General features: G+C 30.5%; 1 protein-coding gene and 1 long non-coding RNA gene across 2 annotated transcripts; both read right to left on the bottom strand.

Moving 5' to 3' along the window:
- Nucleotides 1-217: 217 nt before the first annotated feature.
- Nucleotides 218-8,522, bottom strand: LOC134696937 (carbonic anhydrase-related protein 10-like). The gene is made up of 8 exons (XM_063558905.1): nucleotides 8,499-8,522; nucleotides 6,528-6,623; nucleotides 5,876-5,942; nucleotides 4,190-4,344; nucleotides 3,433-3,558; nucleotides 2,935-2,974; nucleotides 990-1,246; nucleotides 218-398 (listed from the first exon to the last, which is right to left on the bottom strand). The coding sequence occupies exons 1-7, from the start codon at nucleotides 8,520-8,522 to the stop codon at nucleotides 1,218-1,220; spliced, it is 537 nt and encodes a 178-aa protein (XP_063414975.1). The 3' UTR covers nucleotides 218-398; nucleotides 990-1,217.
- A 150-nt stretch (nucleotides 8,523-8,672) lies between these two features.
- Nucleotides 8,673-13,767, bottom strand: LOC134696329 (uncharacterized). The gene is made up of 3 exons (XR_010102932.1): nucleotides 13,716-13,767; nucleotides 9,556-9,692; nucleotides 8,673-8,861 (listed from the first exon to the last, which is right to left on the bottom strand). It is a non-coding gene; the product is annotated as an uncharacterized LOC134696329 (long non-coding RNA).
- Nucleotides 13,768-16,995: the final 3,228 nt, after the last annotated feature.

Raw genomic sequence — 16,995 nt, forward strand, 5'->3', positions numbered from 1 at the left:
ATAAATAAATAACTGTTATTTCAAACACCTATTTAATCTGTTTTTGTCTTATTTACCAATTATCACGTAATAATATTGACCTTTGAATCATCCATTATTGACATAAAGCAGTGCACACGTTTGTATACTTAATATTCTGTATTTGTATATACGATTAAATTAATGATGGTGTTATATACGTTATATTTCATATACTAGTTGTTTAAAAGAAGAAACATCAATTCAAATGATTTATTGTATTCATCAATATATAAATATGAGCACAACAAATATGTCTATATTTATCAATTTGGCACACGATGCGGTAATAGTGAATGGTAAACTATCATTTACCATCCCTTGGAAGACAATATTATACCCCATACTCAGTTATGTTGTTGAACCATGAATTCTTCATCCTGCAATTTAAAATCCCAATTATAAAAAGTTTATAACACTTTCCAGAATAATGTATATCTATATATTTAAATACATCAATTGCCTGTCACAATTTTGTAAACGAATGAATGAAATGATTATAGAAGATCAAATAATAAACAACAAGCTATGTTTAAAAAATTGTTTTCCATTTTAGACAAACTACTTTTAAATGATGATACAACAACAAAGGGATACCGGCTATAAAAGATTTGTACCGATTTTGATACACCGTTTTGATAAATATTATCATACGATTCAGCAGATGATAACGAGTGCACATGTATTTAAATTTTCTAACAGATTCTTGTCAACATTTTGAAAAATATATTTTGCTATTGCGCAGTGTTTGAATACATCAAATAGACATATTTATTCGTAGCATATGTAAGTTGAAAGTTGTTAGTGAAATATTGTTACCCCTGCACTCAACCTATCTCCATTTTCAAATACATTTTACCTCTAACATATTAATATTCTTGAACAATTGTTAAAATATTTTTTTAAAAAGTTATTCTTTGTTTTGATTTGGCTTGTTTGTTTGTCATTGTATATGTTTGAATAAAACATACCTACTTTCAGGTTTTATCCTCTCTACAGCACCGTTTTGAAGTGTTGAAGCTATGAGATATGAAGGACTCGATGTATAATGTTCTCTTCATTTTGAATATCACAGTTGCTTTAAGTATTGCATATTTATGAGAATGTCGTCACCATTGAAATATCTTTTTATACCGTTTTACATTTATTAGCTATTTACATATGCAGATATTTATGTCTTTAGGTGATATACATTAGGATTAGTGTTCCTCCTTGAACTTACTATTTACTGAAAAAAGAAAAATTATATATTATATACATGTTATTGTAAACAATCGACATAAACTGGAAATGTGAACTTGATTTCTAATCTTTGACAGTGTTTCCCCCCCAATCATGATTTGAATTCAGTCTTTGCAATTGCAACATCTATGTCATATAGATACATTACCATAGATCTGTTGATTTTTTATGTTTGATTTTCGTTTGAGGTCTATTTTGTTCACATATCTCATAACGTGAACGATCACATATATATATCGTTTTGCTTAAAAAGTTTTGGGTTTGAACAATATTTATGTAGACAGGTGTTTGGTCGCACCATAAATTAATGTATTACTTTGTAGACACATTATTTCGCTCTGTGCCAATTTTGAAATACTGTGGATTCATTATTATCGTTGGATACCAATTTTCGTGGATTTCGTGAGAACAGTTAAACCACGAAATTAAATGTTCAACGAATGACAAATTTTCTCATGGCTTGTATGCAGACTTTGGCAAAACCACGAAATCAAATATCCACGAAAATGTAGGTTTTCCTCAATCCACGAAAATTGGTACCCACGAAAATAAATGAATCCACAGTAGTCGAGTACGACACCAGCGAATAATTATTTAATCCAAGCAATACGACAGGTGATTACAGTTGGGCAGATACCATTTCCCATATTTATGAAGAAACATTGCAACAGCATCTGCATAGGTGTATGTATCTCCTAATTGCTACGATATTCCAATACTTGTATTTCCTTGATTTGGTGTTGTTCACAAGGAAACTAACAAAGCAAGAGTTTTAAATGTTGGAGTTGAAGTCATTCTTTCTTATATTTTACGAACGCCACTATGATCTAGTTGACTGCTATGCTCTATCTGTTTCACAGAAGATGATTGATATGTTAAAATTGTCGGAACTACAAACACGTCTCTTTTTCCACGAATGTGGCCCATTGGAAAAGATTTAACACTATTTGTGTCCTTTTTTTATGGCTGTTGGTCCTTTTAGTTTAAGCTATTACATTGCCAGTTCAGTTAGACGTACGTGTTTGTTTGTCCTTTTGGTTTATTTATGTATATTCATTTTACCCTAAAATGTTGATCGTTTTCAATAACAATGGTATTGTCTGTTTTCCTCGACCGTTTTTATTTAAATGGCCTTCGGTACATTATATTTTTCAAGTAAGGCATGTTATTAATATTTGACAGCAAAGTTCAAAGACCAAAATTATATTGCAGCGAACAACACCAGCATTTATTATGCAATGACTATCGCGAAACGTACTTGGCACTGGTACATGAGCTACCAAAGATGAAAATTTACTTTATGTAAATGCACGTTAATACATTTGCTAACCTACTTCGGTTTCAAAATATATTTCTATATGTTTCAAAATCTGGCAAACTTTAATACATTTACATTTTTAACTTCTCTTGTATAAGATCGATATTGTCCGATGCAGCTCGTCTCTTTAATATATTTATGGCCCACATCAAAATCTAACCATATCTGTTAGTTAAAAAATATTGTTAACAAATGAAAATTTGAGTTTGAACAAGCTACATGTACTACATATGCAAATATGTTTTGTTGTTAATTTGGTTTATGCGTTAACAGTAGTTTGGTTGTTATAATATAATTATGCATAAGGATTTTGTACACTTTTATTAAAAAGTATGTGTTTAAAGAAATGTATTTACCTTCGTATGACGTCAATTTCATGCTGTAACAATCGTCCACCTGAAATAGAAGCTTATTTGTGAGAATCAATTACATTTATTTTTATTTTGCAACTGAAAATTATCTATTCCACTTGTTAGTAGTTAGAATCCGAAAAAAGATATTTGCTCTTAAGTTGCAACTGCTTTTAACTTGATTTTAGATGATCTTTGATGTTAAGTGTTTTCTTATTTTGTTTTAACGCTCTTATATTTTCTGTATCTGACATTCCTTATTTTGCTCCTAAATATACCTGATGAGAATAATATCTTTCAATCGTCAGACTATAGTCTAAATGCCTTTATTTTAAAAGGTTGTTGCAAAAGTCTAAATATTGTAGAATATCATTATCTTGACCATATTTCTCAATTAACAGATTTTGAAATAATCCATTCTTTTACACTTGTAATAGCATCTGATAAATCATAAATGAAAGTACATTTTCTTTTACAGCGGATTACAATTAATGGCATACCTACTTTAGCTTTAGATTTGATGTTGGTTCTAATCAGTCGACCATGGCTTGGCATAGTTATTCTAAAATTATTTTCCATTAAGGATTGTCCACTATTATCATGATTAGTAAGAGATCGTAATGACTCTAGCTGCAAACAATAAAAATATAAATGAATATCATCAAGAGACGGATATTAATTGTAATGAGAAAATTAACAGAAAGTGTTTTACTATACGATATCTACTAATAACTGTCAGAGACTAAGAACTCTTTCAAGTATTAACTTCAAAGTTAGATTGCAATCATGCAATGGTTTACCTCTGAGAATACCCCATTGATTCGCAACAGACTTGTAGATTTCATTTTTATATCGTAATGAAAAATTGCTGTAAATGTAGTTTTAATTACAACCCTTTGTATTGTTCCATCTACAAAACAACTGCATGATTGAAATTTGCCAACTTCATACCAATTCCTCACGACTATCTCAAACTTTATTTTCCCAAATGCCCAATGTGATCTTACACTTTCGTAGGTGTATAGTTATTGGAATTTCCAAATTATGTTCTTTTATATGTGAAGTGTTCGAAAAAAGAAGTGCATGTGTTTTATGATATTAGTCTGACCGAACTTATAGAAACACGCTTTGAGATAATTTGAAAATGATACGTCTTTTCACTTGTGAAAATGTATATAAAATGAATGTTAGGACAGCTATTTCTTACTTGATTATGAGATAGATGTAATGTAAAATGAATTTAAGGATAGCTATTACTTACTTGATTATGAGATACATGTATTGGTTTATTTAATATAACCCAGGTAACTGTCTCCATACAGCCGGGTCTGGTAAGTGACCCTTCATATGTTACAAATGAAGGAGTAACAGGAAGGAATTCCTTTGGAAAGAAATTCAAAACGGGTGTTGTCATTCCTGGAATATAAAACAGAAACATTGTTTTAGTAGATCATTTAATGTGCCATATTTACAGCATGAATCCACTAGTTGTTATTCTGATATAAAGTATTACATACAAAAGAGGGACGAAAGATACCAAAGGGACAGTTAAACTTATAAATCTAAAATAAACTGACAACGCCATGGCTAAAAATGAAAAAGACAAAAAGACAAACAATATTACACATGACACAACATAGAAAACTAAAGAATAAACAACACGAACCCCACCATGATATATAATACAATATATGAGTTGCAAAATGAATTATACTTTATATATATATATATGTGCACCAGTCCAGATGATGGTATATAAGTACTATTGTGAACATATATAGAATGATTACTTATTTAGACAAAAGAGCTAGAATTGAATCAAGATGTAGAATATATAAATGTAAAATCAATTTTTTTTTGTACAATCAGAATGTGTTACTGAAATAATATTACTATCCAATTAAAGATATATATTACAAGAATGTATATCCCTAGAATATGTAGAAAGTCCTTTAACAGAGTTGTCGTACCGTTATATCGTGTATTTAAACACAAAGTGTATTTTAAAGACAGGCTTACAGAAATAATATTAACCATAATCAAGGTATCTGGAGAAAAGAGAGGCGAAATATACAAGAGAGACGTTCAAACTCAGAAGTCGACAGTAAAACAGAAATAGAATAAACATAAGGACTTTACACAAAAAAATCACAAAAAAATCAACATATCAAAATAAAGATTTGGCAACATGAATTCGACCAACATCTGGGAGTGATTTCCTAAGCTTTAAAAGATGGACGAAAGATACCAAAGGGACAGTCAAACTCATACATCTTAATGGGTGTACATATTCTGCACCACATGTGGCACCAAACGTGTTGCTCATGTTAGAGCAAACTTGGTAACAAAGCTGTTAATGAGTCATATCCGGTTTGTCACATTCAGGTAAAAGGACGGGATCGTTTTTTCGACACATTTAGAACTTATCCGCTATCATCTGTGAAACATACATATCAGGACGGTCAACAAACTCGTGATGGCGTCCATAACATTAACTAATTGATTATTTCAACTTCAACTCTTGGAAATCTTAGTTTTATAGCTTCGTTGCGAGCATCAACTCGGACAAATTAAGAAAATTATGATAAGAAATAAAACCATATAAATTATATCAACTGAGATATAAGTGTATTCCGTATGCAGGCCCTACCAGTGTAAACTCTAAACTTATACAAGTTGCAACATGACAGTACTGACATACATGCACACATACAAACAATTTCAATTTGAAATATAAGACGCAAAAAAAGTTTTTAATTGTTTAAATACTGATTCGATTAAAAAATGTATTTAGACAATGTATTTACCATGTGTTAGGCTTAAATAAAAGACTTTTACTGGAATTAGAAAAATGATAGTGATCAAGATGTAGATTTTCAGTAGAGTAACGTTAATTAATGATAAGAAAAATACAGCATATGTTTTAATGTGTTAACAATGGTATTACCTTTTGATCGAACTTTTATTGCAGCTTGTATTAAAATATCCAAATAATCGTTATCATGATCTGTTACCTGTAAAAGATATGATTCTGTCAGTTGAATGGCCAAAGTGCATCAATATAATTAAACGGATAAATTAGCTGAAGATGTTAATTGATTCTGATTTCTAGCCTAACTTGATTGCGCTCGTTTGATATGTTTTGATTCATAAATATATGAGTTAATCAAAATGTTGAACAAATGAGTAAATTTTTTAAACCATTTTTTTTTAAATTAAAGCATGCCTCAACACTACATACAAATTGTAAAAGTGTGTGTTAAGTACCCAAGCTTCGTTTCAACTTCGAGATTTCCAATATAAAACGGTTGAGAAACAGATATTGAAGAATCCTCCGAATTGCATCACAGTCGAGAACTCCGAGAAAATCCCAAATCAAATGGCAAAATCAAATGACAAAACACACCAAACGAATGGACATGCTGGTACACGGTTCCCATTGGTAGGGATAATTTTTTTCAGGTTTATAATGCTCTCAGAATGCTTGTTTTTGATGGCTTAAAACATATCATATAACTTGATGATTTATTTTGTGTGTATATTGGCATATAAAGTGTAATACAGGTACCGAAATAAAAATTAATAAATTCAATAAATACCTGCGCTAATATTGATAATGCTGCTATTCCATGAGGGGCATTTAATGCTTGTGAAATGTTTTTATTTATCTCAGCATTATATCCATATAGCTGTATCTGAAATGATGTTTTGAAAATAAGGTTGTGACAGATGTTTAATAAAAGAGGGACAAAACATACTAGAGGGACAGTCAAACTCATAGATCCTGCTCCTGTGGCATTACCCGTCGTAATAACACTTAAGTGTATATCGAATAACAGAAAAAGTTGAATTAAAAACAAGTCTTAAGACTAATAAATTGTAACATAAAAAAATATTTTGAAAGCTTCAACTACATCTTTAAATATTGACAGTAAAGATAAACAGTTGTATAAAAGACTTACACTGTTAAGTTCTGGATCTTTTTTAACCTAGGCATTTTTTGGTTTAAAAATTTGCAAGATTTTATACTAATGAAGTGAATTATTAGTGAATTGCTAATTTTAACATCTGGAAAGCGATAATTTCGAAAGAGACTTTAACAATACTATTACCTGTTAACAATAAAAAAAATCTAAAACAACGAGCAAATTGGAAGTAAGACGAGCAACCTAATTGGATGACATAATTTGAAAGAAATCTTTTCAAAAGTTGTCCAATGATAAATTAAGATATTATATGAATCTAAGGTTTGAAAACCATTAGGAAAAGATGACATTAGATGAATTTGACCAGTTATTTGTGTCTTTTTTTAATTGCATTTAGCGTGGCAAGTACTTGCATCTTGTCATATTCATACTTTTCATCTGCAATACATGTTTATTCCGATTCGCACATATTAAGGGACGCCTTTTATAAGAAAAATTGTTCTAGAAATATGGTGTAAAAACATCATTTGACCGAATTTAGCTTTCTGAAGTATAGTACCTTCATTTGCAATCAATAATTAGACATTATTGATTAAATTTACCTTATATACTGGGAAGGTTATAAAGACCTTCCGTTTTGTGTTGATCGTGTAATACTTTTGTACAGTCTATCTCCGATACCTATTAGCTATTCAAGTATGAAGGCGTTCAATTATTTTAAGCGACATAAAAGAGTAATGTACTTTTTACACGACACCTATACCTATTACAGTGCGTCATAACCCATTTCAGGATTATTAAATAACATCTATAAATAGTAATATGGTAGCCGATACAAAACAAACAACTTTGTTAAAGCGTTACTTTTTGTCTTAAACATGTTAAACATGTTGTTTCTGAATTATTATTTTTCAACAGCCTATTGTTTCAGCGCATCTTTGGCAGTTCGGGTAATCAGCTCTAGTTTGTTTGGTACTTTTATGAACTTCTAATCGTTTTACGAAAGGTTCAAACTCGAACATTGATGAAATTCTGCTGGAAATAATATGTATACTGATACATGGAGAGTTGTTTCATTGACACTCACACTACATCTTCCTATATATAAATACACATGTAAACACGTCCCTTTTGAGTCTTTTTGTAGACAGAACACGCGTTTGGAGTACTTTATAAGCATTTAATCTTGCTGAGTTGTTTACACAAATGAAACTGCAGAACGTTGACCTCTCGTCTCTTCCATGTGTGATGACATGATGACTTACTTTTTATAAAATGTTATTCAAAGCATAAAGCTTTTTCAACTACTTATATACAGACAACAAACACAGTACTTATCAAAGAATACGGATAGATTTACCGAGACGAAACGACCGTTTGGCGTAAACATATATTAGCCTGGTATATCTGAGGAGTTTTTACATCACTGGGTCTTATTTTAATAGTTTCATTCCTTCCACTATAAGACTTTGGAATAGTCTTCCTTTGAGTTTACAAAAATCCCCAAGTTTGGGTATATTTAGAAGTGGACTGGATAAATTTTATAAGACTGATGATATCTTTAAACCTTTTAACTATGGGATAAGGAAACTTAATATAAGTCATTGTCAACTCAGAAATAATGCTAGCAACCTAAAATCTCACCTGTTGTTGTTGTAAAACAAACATCTTCCCTTTTTTCAAGTCTTATATATTTATAATTTGTTCACCACATTCATAATATAAAGTTTGTAAATCATTAGTATCGTCATGATGCAATGTATATCTTATGTATATATATTTCATAAAACATATAAGTAAGTTCTGTTTACTTACTTCTAATGGAAATTTTTTCCCGCCAACACTGTGTTCTGATCCTATGCTGTCATGATCTCCAAAATGAATTTTGATCTCGTACAATGTATATTTATAAGATAAAGGTCCACCGGTTATATAAAATGGTTTAGTATTGGTATTATTGATTAACAAGGATAAAAAATGTCCATTGTTTCTAAAAAGGCCATCAATCTGAAATTGAAAAAAAGATAATCTGGTAATGGAAGAAGTTATAGGTTACACGACAACATATTTGTAAAATTTGCACAGGATATTAATTCATTTTAAGATAAACATCCTCATTTACAGATGCGGCCACTTTCATCTATGGAAAAAACCATCTGAAAAGTGACGATTAATGGGCATATTTGATAGATTTTTTCATCTTTAAGCTTGAATCAGAACGTTTTAATGACTTTATCAGTTAAAATCTTTCACAGAAAGTAATTAAACCAATTAAAACAGACACTTGAGTGTTTAAAAAGTGTTCTAAATCTTTCGTTAGATGAACATTAAATTTGAGGCCCAAATCTGTCCTTACCGGACCTACACCTTTGACAAAAAATTAAAATGAAGCTGTTGTAATATAAAATATAAATATACTGAAACGTGTATGATTGCCAAAGAGTCAATAATCCATCAAAGTTCACAAAGAGTGGATATTAGCCATTAAAGTCCGGAACACAAACGATAAAAAAACTAGCCCTTTATTGCTACAACTTTCGGGTAAAAACAAAGATATCTTTTCATATAATCCCTTATTAGTAATATATAAAGGTCAGGGTAAACACTTGTGGTCATGGTTATATATTTATAATGTTCACATGGACCATTCTATTGTTAGAGAGACTTCTTTTTTGGAAAACTTAAGTATAGTTTTACTTACTTGATATTGACTTATGTTGAGATGTTTCATATGTGGATCGTGTACTAATATTTTAGGATCAATGTTAATTGGTGATTGATATTTCCCTTTATTACATATACTCCAATCTGGATTATGGATTCCCCAATATCGTGGACCTGAAATACAAAATACTTAATACAAATGATAATTTAACATTTTTTTCAGCACAGTATATATTCAAATACTGAAACGAATTTATCGAAAACATGTGTTACAATAAGAAAAACATACGAATTATGTATGCCTCAAGGTAATCTTAAAAATAACTGCAAGCTACGCAATTTCGAATATTTGTGTGACCGTGGAATAACTTATTGCTAAAGGTCTGTTAGCTTTGGTGCTGTACAGTTCATGAATTGAATTAATATTGGTGTTACATAAACCAAGAGCCAATTTTAAAAGCAGATGTTTCATGAAAAATAATCATGAGTCCTCACAGCCAAAAACGTATTTAACTGAAATCTGAACAAAATCGCTTTAAAGTACTCGTAGAACTATGGATAAAATCTACGATTATTGAATGCATGGCCACGTTAAAATACTAAAACAATATTTTTTTCTAATCCCTCTTATGTGTAAAAAATAAAGGTTTTGAGTATGTTTCAGGTCAATGCAGAAATGGGTGTTGGATGTGTTGGTATCAACATCATAACTTTGAAATATTTCAAAAGTTATGATGTTGAAATCAATAATTCCATCACCCGTTTCTGCTTTGACTTGGAACATACTCAAAAGTGTTCAATCTTACTGTTTAAAATATATGTTCATAATTCCTTTTTTTATATTTTATCTGTTTACAATTCTTATTTCAAACAATAATTATGAACATATATTTTGAACCGTAGGATTGAACACTTCCAAAAATGTGAATTTATAACATATGAAAATTCAAAGGGCATAGAAATGTTGTTTGTTGTTCATCTTAGAATGAAACTTCTGATCCACGTTATTCAATTTCTTTGATAGAAGTGATGACATGAGTGTATCAGGCGTTGGCTTTACTTTTATGCTATGCTTTGTATAGTGTGACATTTTATGAATGTTTAGCATTTGTTTATAGCATAGATGTATTTGTCTTGTGTAACCTTTGTCAATAGTCGATCATTATCAAAGGAAAGATGAATCACCTGTATCAAGGGTTCATGAAGTTGTTAATGCCTTATAAAATGGTGAAGATTTGTTAATAGGAGCAATCATAGACAAATATGCAGCCCCATGGACGTAATAGAAGACAAAGGACAACCAGCCCATAAAACTTCAAATTGCTCAACAATTACCATTTTTCAGTTTTTCATGTTCAGAAAGATCTGATGCATATTGTAAGACATTGTCATTTGCTTTTGTTTCTATTGTTTTATGTGCAATAATATTCATCCTATACGTATAATCTGCCATTTCTGATAGGTCATTGCATTGTCCTGTATGGTTTTGACATTACAGCGCCAATCGTGTAAATCGTTTCGACCTAGTTTGTTTATTGCGTTTCTTTATAGGAAATCAATAATCATGCTATCCGTATTAATTGAATGCTACCATTAATAGTAAATTAATTGTTGACATTGTTATTTTATAGTCTTACCGCTACATAAATCAATTAATCATTTCTACTGAATAAACTTAACGCCAAGGGAAGTGTGTCCTTATGCAATCATATCAGCAGGGATAAGATATACCCAATTACAGTAACACAAATTATATTTGACTATGTAAATATCAGCATAGTGTAATATTTAATATTTGTCAATTAAACATATTAAACATATGATGTTATTTCGTGCACAAAGCCAACAAGGTTCAAAAACATTCATTTCACTCTAACGCAAACAGTATCACCCAACAGAATAGGTGCAAAGGAATTACGTTTGATGTTTCATGAAGTAAAACCAATTTGATGAATACGACTCAAACAAACGCATATATTTAACATTTTCAAATACCAATCTGAGTAATTATATAACATGAGGAGTAAAATGAACAAATAGTAAATCGCGAAGGTAGTGTCAAATAGGACTGTCATCTTTCTGGTACATTAACTTGTACAAACTAGTTTTGACCTTTGATATTGGGTTCAGGTCAATAAGACATATACGATATAAAAGTATTGCTTGCTGATTCAAGTAACGTTTTACTCCTCGCCTTCGTCTTTGGTTTTAGGTATGCCATGGTATTTTTCGGGGATTGTGCCACTTACGTAACGGAGAATATAGTTCATAACCATTTAACTGATTGGCTTATGGCGCTTAAAGCAATACAGCTAAAAGCAATACAGGTTGAGTTGTCACAACGTCAAAGAAGCATGTTTTGAACTCTGGATGAACAATATATTTGGTGATATATCTATATATTTATATAATTTATGTAAAATGTATACAAAATTGATAAGCTCTACTAAAAATGCAGACCAACTGAATAGTATATAATACGCACACATAGACGCAGGACATATTTTAAATAACAAATATCATTTATCCGTAAGATTGCACAAATGGAATAGCTACAGTGGTCAAAGAAAAAACGTTTCGGATCTTCAAATGATCTTTAAATAAAGTAACCACACAAGCTGGAAGGGATAACGTTAACGAGAACACCTAAAGAAAAAATATATATACAGACAATGACACATAAGTACATTGTTCAAGAACACGAAAAAAAAGGAACATGATATAAATGTATTTATAACAAAGTCAAATTTAATATAAAATAGAAGATGTGGTATGATTGCCAATGAGACAACTCTTCACAAGTGATCAAAATGACACAGCAATTAACAACTATAGGTCACCGTTGATGTTTAGATACATTGGCCAGTTATGCAAACTCTGAAAGCATGTATTTGCCACCATTTTTACATGTATAAGTTAAACTGATAATATAGGGAACAATAATTTAAAAAATATATCAACCTTAAAAAGTGCATTTATAAACCAATAAACCAACTTGATAGATAGATACACAATCATCAGACAAATTTTATGAAAAGAGATGATAAAGAAAAGAAACTGACAACAAATGAATGAAACACTTTACGAGATTAAACGGTATATTAAAGAAAGTTTGTCTGCTAGTCAGATGTTTATGTAGTACGATACAAGACTATAATAGAATAAAAACATTTGTACGATAAATTTCCAGATATGGTCTGAAACTATAATTGATGCTATAATAAGGTAAAATGCTCTCAAATCCTCTATACTTTAATGTTGGGCAAAATGGAGATTTTATATTTTGGTACTGTAATCATGGTAATTTAAATTTCATGTTTGTCCTGAGAGAACAAGGTTAACAATGTTCAAGCAACTATTGCAACAATGAACACATTGTCTGAATGTATAGCAAATTTGCATGACCGGTTGTTTTTTCACCATGACCATGAACTTGTTAAAAGACGAAGAAATCTATTGTATCAATTACCGTGCACACAACAAGTGGTCCATCAATAACCTCTTTCTGGTACCACCAACAGCACATATTTAATTATATTCAGTTTGTATGAACACTAAGTTATTGAATTTACGGACTAAAAACCCTTTTGTCTTTAGTTTTGTGTCAGGCAATAACAAATAATTACTCTGTAGAAGAATTCTATTGTATTTGAAATTAAATATTTCAACAAGATTACTCATCAAATTGGTCTGTGGCACGTCCATAGTGACATTTGTAAAATGAAACAAGATTTAATTACACATTGGAGTACTTGAAAGGTAAATTGGAGTCAGTGAAATAATTCATTCTTTAGACAATGCTATATTGATTGATTGATAGTTATATTGGTCGTTATGTTATGAGATGTTTTTTATTCGGAACACATACAATAGTATAAATGTTATACATGAATTTAAATTCATATCATTGTCACTTTCAATAACTATGAAAATTATGTTTTATATCTTTATCAACTAATTAAATCTGTTATATCGACCTTTTTGTAATCAAAATTTGCTGTTAGTTTTAAAATTAAAAGGCATATAGGATGAAGATAACATTTATGTGTGTTATCCTGAGTTTCAAATAGGACCACATAGGAACATGTATAATGCATAAACCGAGTCTATTTGTACTTTTCGAAACATTGTATTCGTTAACGTGTTTTTCACAAATAACTTCAATACCAGATTGAATGTAGATAAAGAAATAGTTACCCGAGACACCACTGTATGTCCACCACTCTGTCCAAAGTGTACCAAAGGCTGTAAAAAAGTAACTTTATAAGTTAAAATGTAAATAAAAAAGAAGACAAACAAGGATTGATGAAAACATATTTTTTATTTATACTTGATTAAATAATTCAATTTGAATATTTACTCTAATATTTCATAGACAAACGAACACAAGCATCAACCAATAGAAATCGAATGAACTCAAAACAGAATAAGACAGAGATTTTAAGAGGGTAAAGATCGCGCACTCCAGACAGGAGCGTAAACTGGGCAGTTAACTGCTCTCAATTGTATCAAAAATTGTTTGTACAACATTATTTTGCACATTAAAGGCAATCAGGTGAAATTACAAATAGTTATCAAAGGTACCAGGATTATAAAAAACTGGTATTGAAACTCTAGATTATTTACTTCTTCGCCCATATATCATCGTTAATAATCTGAATCAATGAAAACATAAGTCGAACATTACCCTATATATGTGTGTCTTGCCCTGACATAGACGAAACAGATAATCATTAATACAATGACATCTTTTAAATGTGTCCTTTTTATTAATTGGTTGTTATAGTTAACAAAGGTACCAGGATTAAAATTTTGTAAGCCAGACGCGCGTTTCGTCTACAAAAGACCCATCAGTGACGCTCATATGTGTCTGAGTAGAAAGTTGATGAACCAGGGGTATGTCAAAGAACGTCTCGTCCTTTTTCTAAAAAAGTTCATCGGAAGGTACCAAGACCTTGTTGATAAATATTCCGTATCAACTTCTCAAATAATACACGATGGTCTTGATGTATAGATTCTGCGTACTGATGTTGTGTATCATCTTAACAACATGTTTTATTGTTCTTTTATTTGTTTTTGTTCTATTATTAAGATTACTTTTACTGTTGAATGGTTTTATGTGATATCCGTTTGAAGTGGCTCGGTACTTATACATCTCGTCAATGTGTTTGTATTGGCTTTCATTTTTTGGTGATTTGTTTTGTATATGTGACTCTTTGTATTTCTTTTGTGCTTATAACGTGACTCTGTACTTTAAAAGATCACGTCAGTATGATATTTGTCTATAATATGTCATTATGATATATTTCTATTATGAATTACTTGTATACGTTGAACCACAAACGTCAAAATCAATCAATGGCGTAGTGGAATTGACAATTTTTGGATTCTCATAAATTCTATGTATAACTTTTGAACTAGTTTGAATCTCGGTCTATTTCTGTAATTTATTCTTACATACTTTTGATTTTTTAACTCTGTATGCGTACATTGCCTATGAAATTTTTTTTTTAAAATTGTTTGTATGCACATTGAACAACAAATTTATGTGACGTATATAATTTTTCTAACGTCAGACACTCAAATCAATCCATGTGTTCTTAGACAGTAGATGTTATTGTGTCCTGTTAAATTGTTCCCTTTAAAAAGTTTTGGATTCTCATATATTCTATGTATAATTTTTGGACTAGTTTGAATCTCGGTCTATTTCTGTAATTTATCTTACATACTTTTGATTTTTTAACCCTGTATGCGTACATTGCCTATGTAAATTTTAAAATTGTTTGTATGCACATTGAACGACAAATTTATGTGACGTATATAATTTTTCTGAAGTCGGACACTCAAGTAGATCCATGTGTTCGTGGATAGGTTTTTGTGTCCTGTTAAATTGTTCCTTTTAAAAGTTTTGGATTCTCATAAATTCTATGTATAACTTTTGGACTAGTTCGATTTCTGTAATTTATTCTTACATACTTTTGATTTTTTAACCCTGTCTGCGCTCATTGCCTATGTAAAATTTAAAATTGTTTATAATCCAGGTACTTTTGATAACTATTGTATGCACATTGAACGACAAATTTATGTGACGTATATAATTTTTCTGACGTCAGACACTCAAATCAATCCATGTGTTCGTAGATAGTAGATGTTGTTGTGTCCTGTTAAATTGTTATACGATGATGACTGATGTTCCCATATTTTGACTATTTTATTGATTGTGACTGTTTATTTAACGCATCATGTAAATGTAACGGAATTTGATGAGACTGTTATTAAAGTGAGAGGGTTAGCGCTATAGAACCAGGTTTAATCCACCATTTTCTACATTTGAAAATGCCTGTACCAAGTCAGGAATATGACAGTTCTTGTCCATTCGTTTTTGATGCGTTTTGTTTTTTGATTTTGCCATGTGATTATGGACTTTCCAAATTGATTTTCCTCTGAGTTCAGTATTTTTGTGATTTTACTTTTTTCATATCAAAATAGTTATAAACGAAACAAATACAAAGTTGAAGAGCATGAAGGATCCAAAATTCCAAACAGTTGTGCCAATTACGACTAAGGAAATATATGCCTGGGATAAGAAAATCCTTAGTTTTTCGATAAATTCAAAGTTTTATAAAGTTTTTTGTTAAGTGCTTCAATGCAACCATTTCCATGATTAAGGTCCTTATAAACTAAAATACTTTAAATATCCAGAAATCAAGAATATTGCAGGACATGTTGGAAAAGTAAAATTATGTATACATTTAAGTTCATTGTTTAAGCTAATTCAAAACTTGTATAAGCCACATATGACATTATATTTGTCCACTGTTTGAAGACTGCTGATTCTAAGACGATATGTCCTTCATGAAAAGTATTAAAATTTTGAATAACAGATTTAGTGTTCATATAAGATAGTTATATTGAATTACAACGACTGGTCAAATCCCTGTATACCAATATGAGGTTCTTTACAGACAACATATATATCTAATTAACTCTCAAATGACTGCCAAATGAAGTTATCTATATCTTGTTTAAGATTTACCTTAAACATCATTGGATATTATATTTACGTTACCAATATGAAATATATTTAAGAAAAGACAGAGTCTCTACTGAAAAGGATTTAGCTGAACATTGTAAATTGTTGACCCGACTATGATAATGCATTTAAGGGATAACAGAAATCTTTAAACATGTTACATATCAGTACAAAAGATCACAATAACAATGCGTTGTCTTGTGGTTACGCTTTACGCTTTTATCGACACAATCAGCTCTTCCTCTCTACATATTAGAACACACGCATTAATGTATTTATATGCAAAGATTCATTATAGTATGACAAAGATTTAATACATTTGCAAAATCATTGCACACAACACGAACGATTGACCAAAATAAACCCGACTCAACCTTGGCGAAAATGATATCTGTCCTAAGGAGAAGTATAATTCCTGCCCACAGTTGGTACCCTTCGTTTTCA

Source organism: Mytilus trossulus, chromosome 14 (assembly GCF_036588685.1).
Source record: "Mytilus trossulus isolate FHL-02 chromosome 14, PNRI_Mtr1.1.1.hap1, whole genome shotgun sequence".
In the NCBI taxonomy this organism is placed as follows: Eukaryota; Metazoa; Mollusca; class Bivalvia; order Mytilida; family Mytilidae; genus Mytilus; species Mytilus trossulus.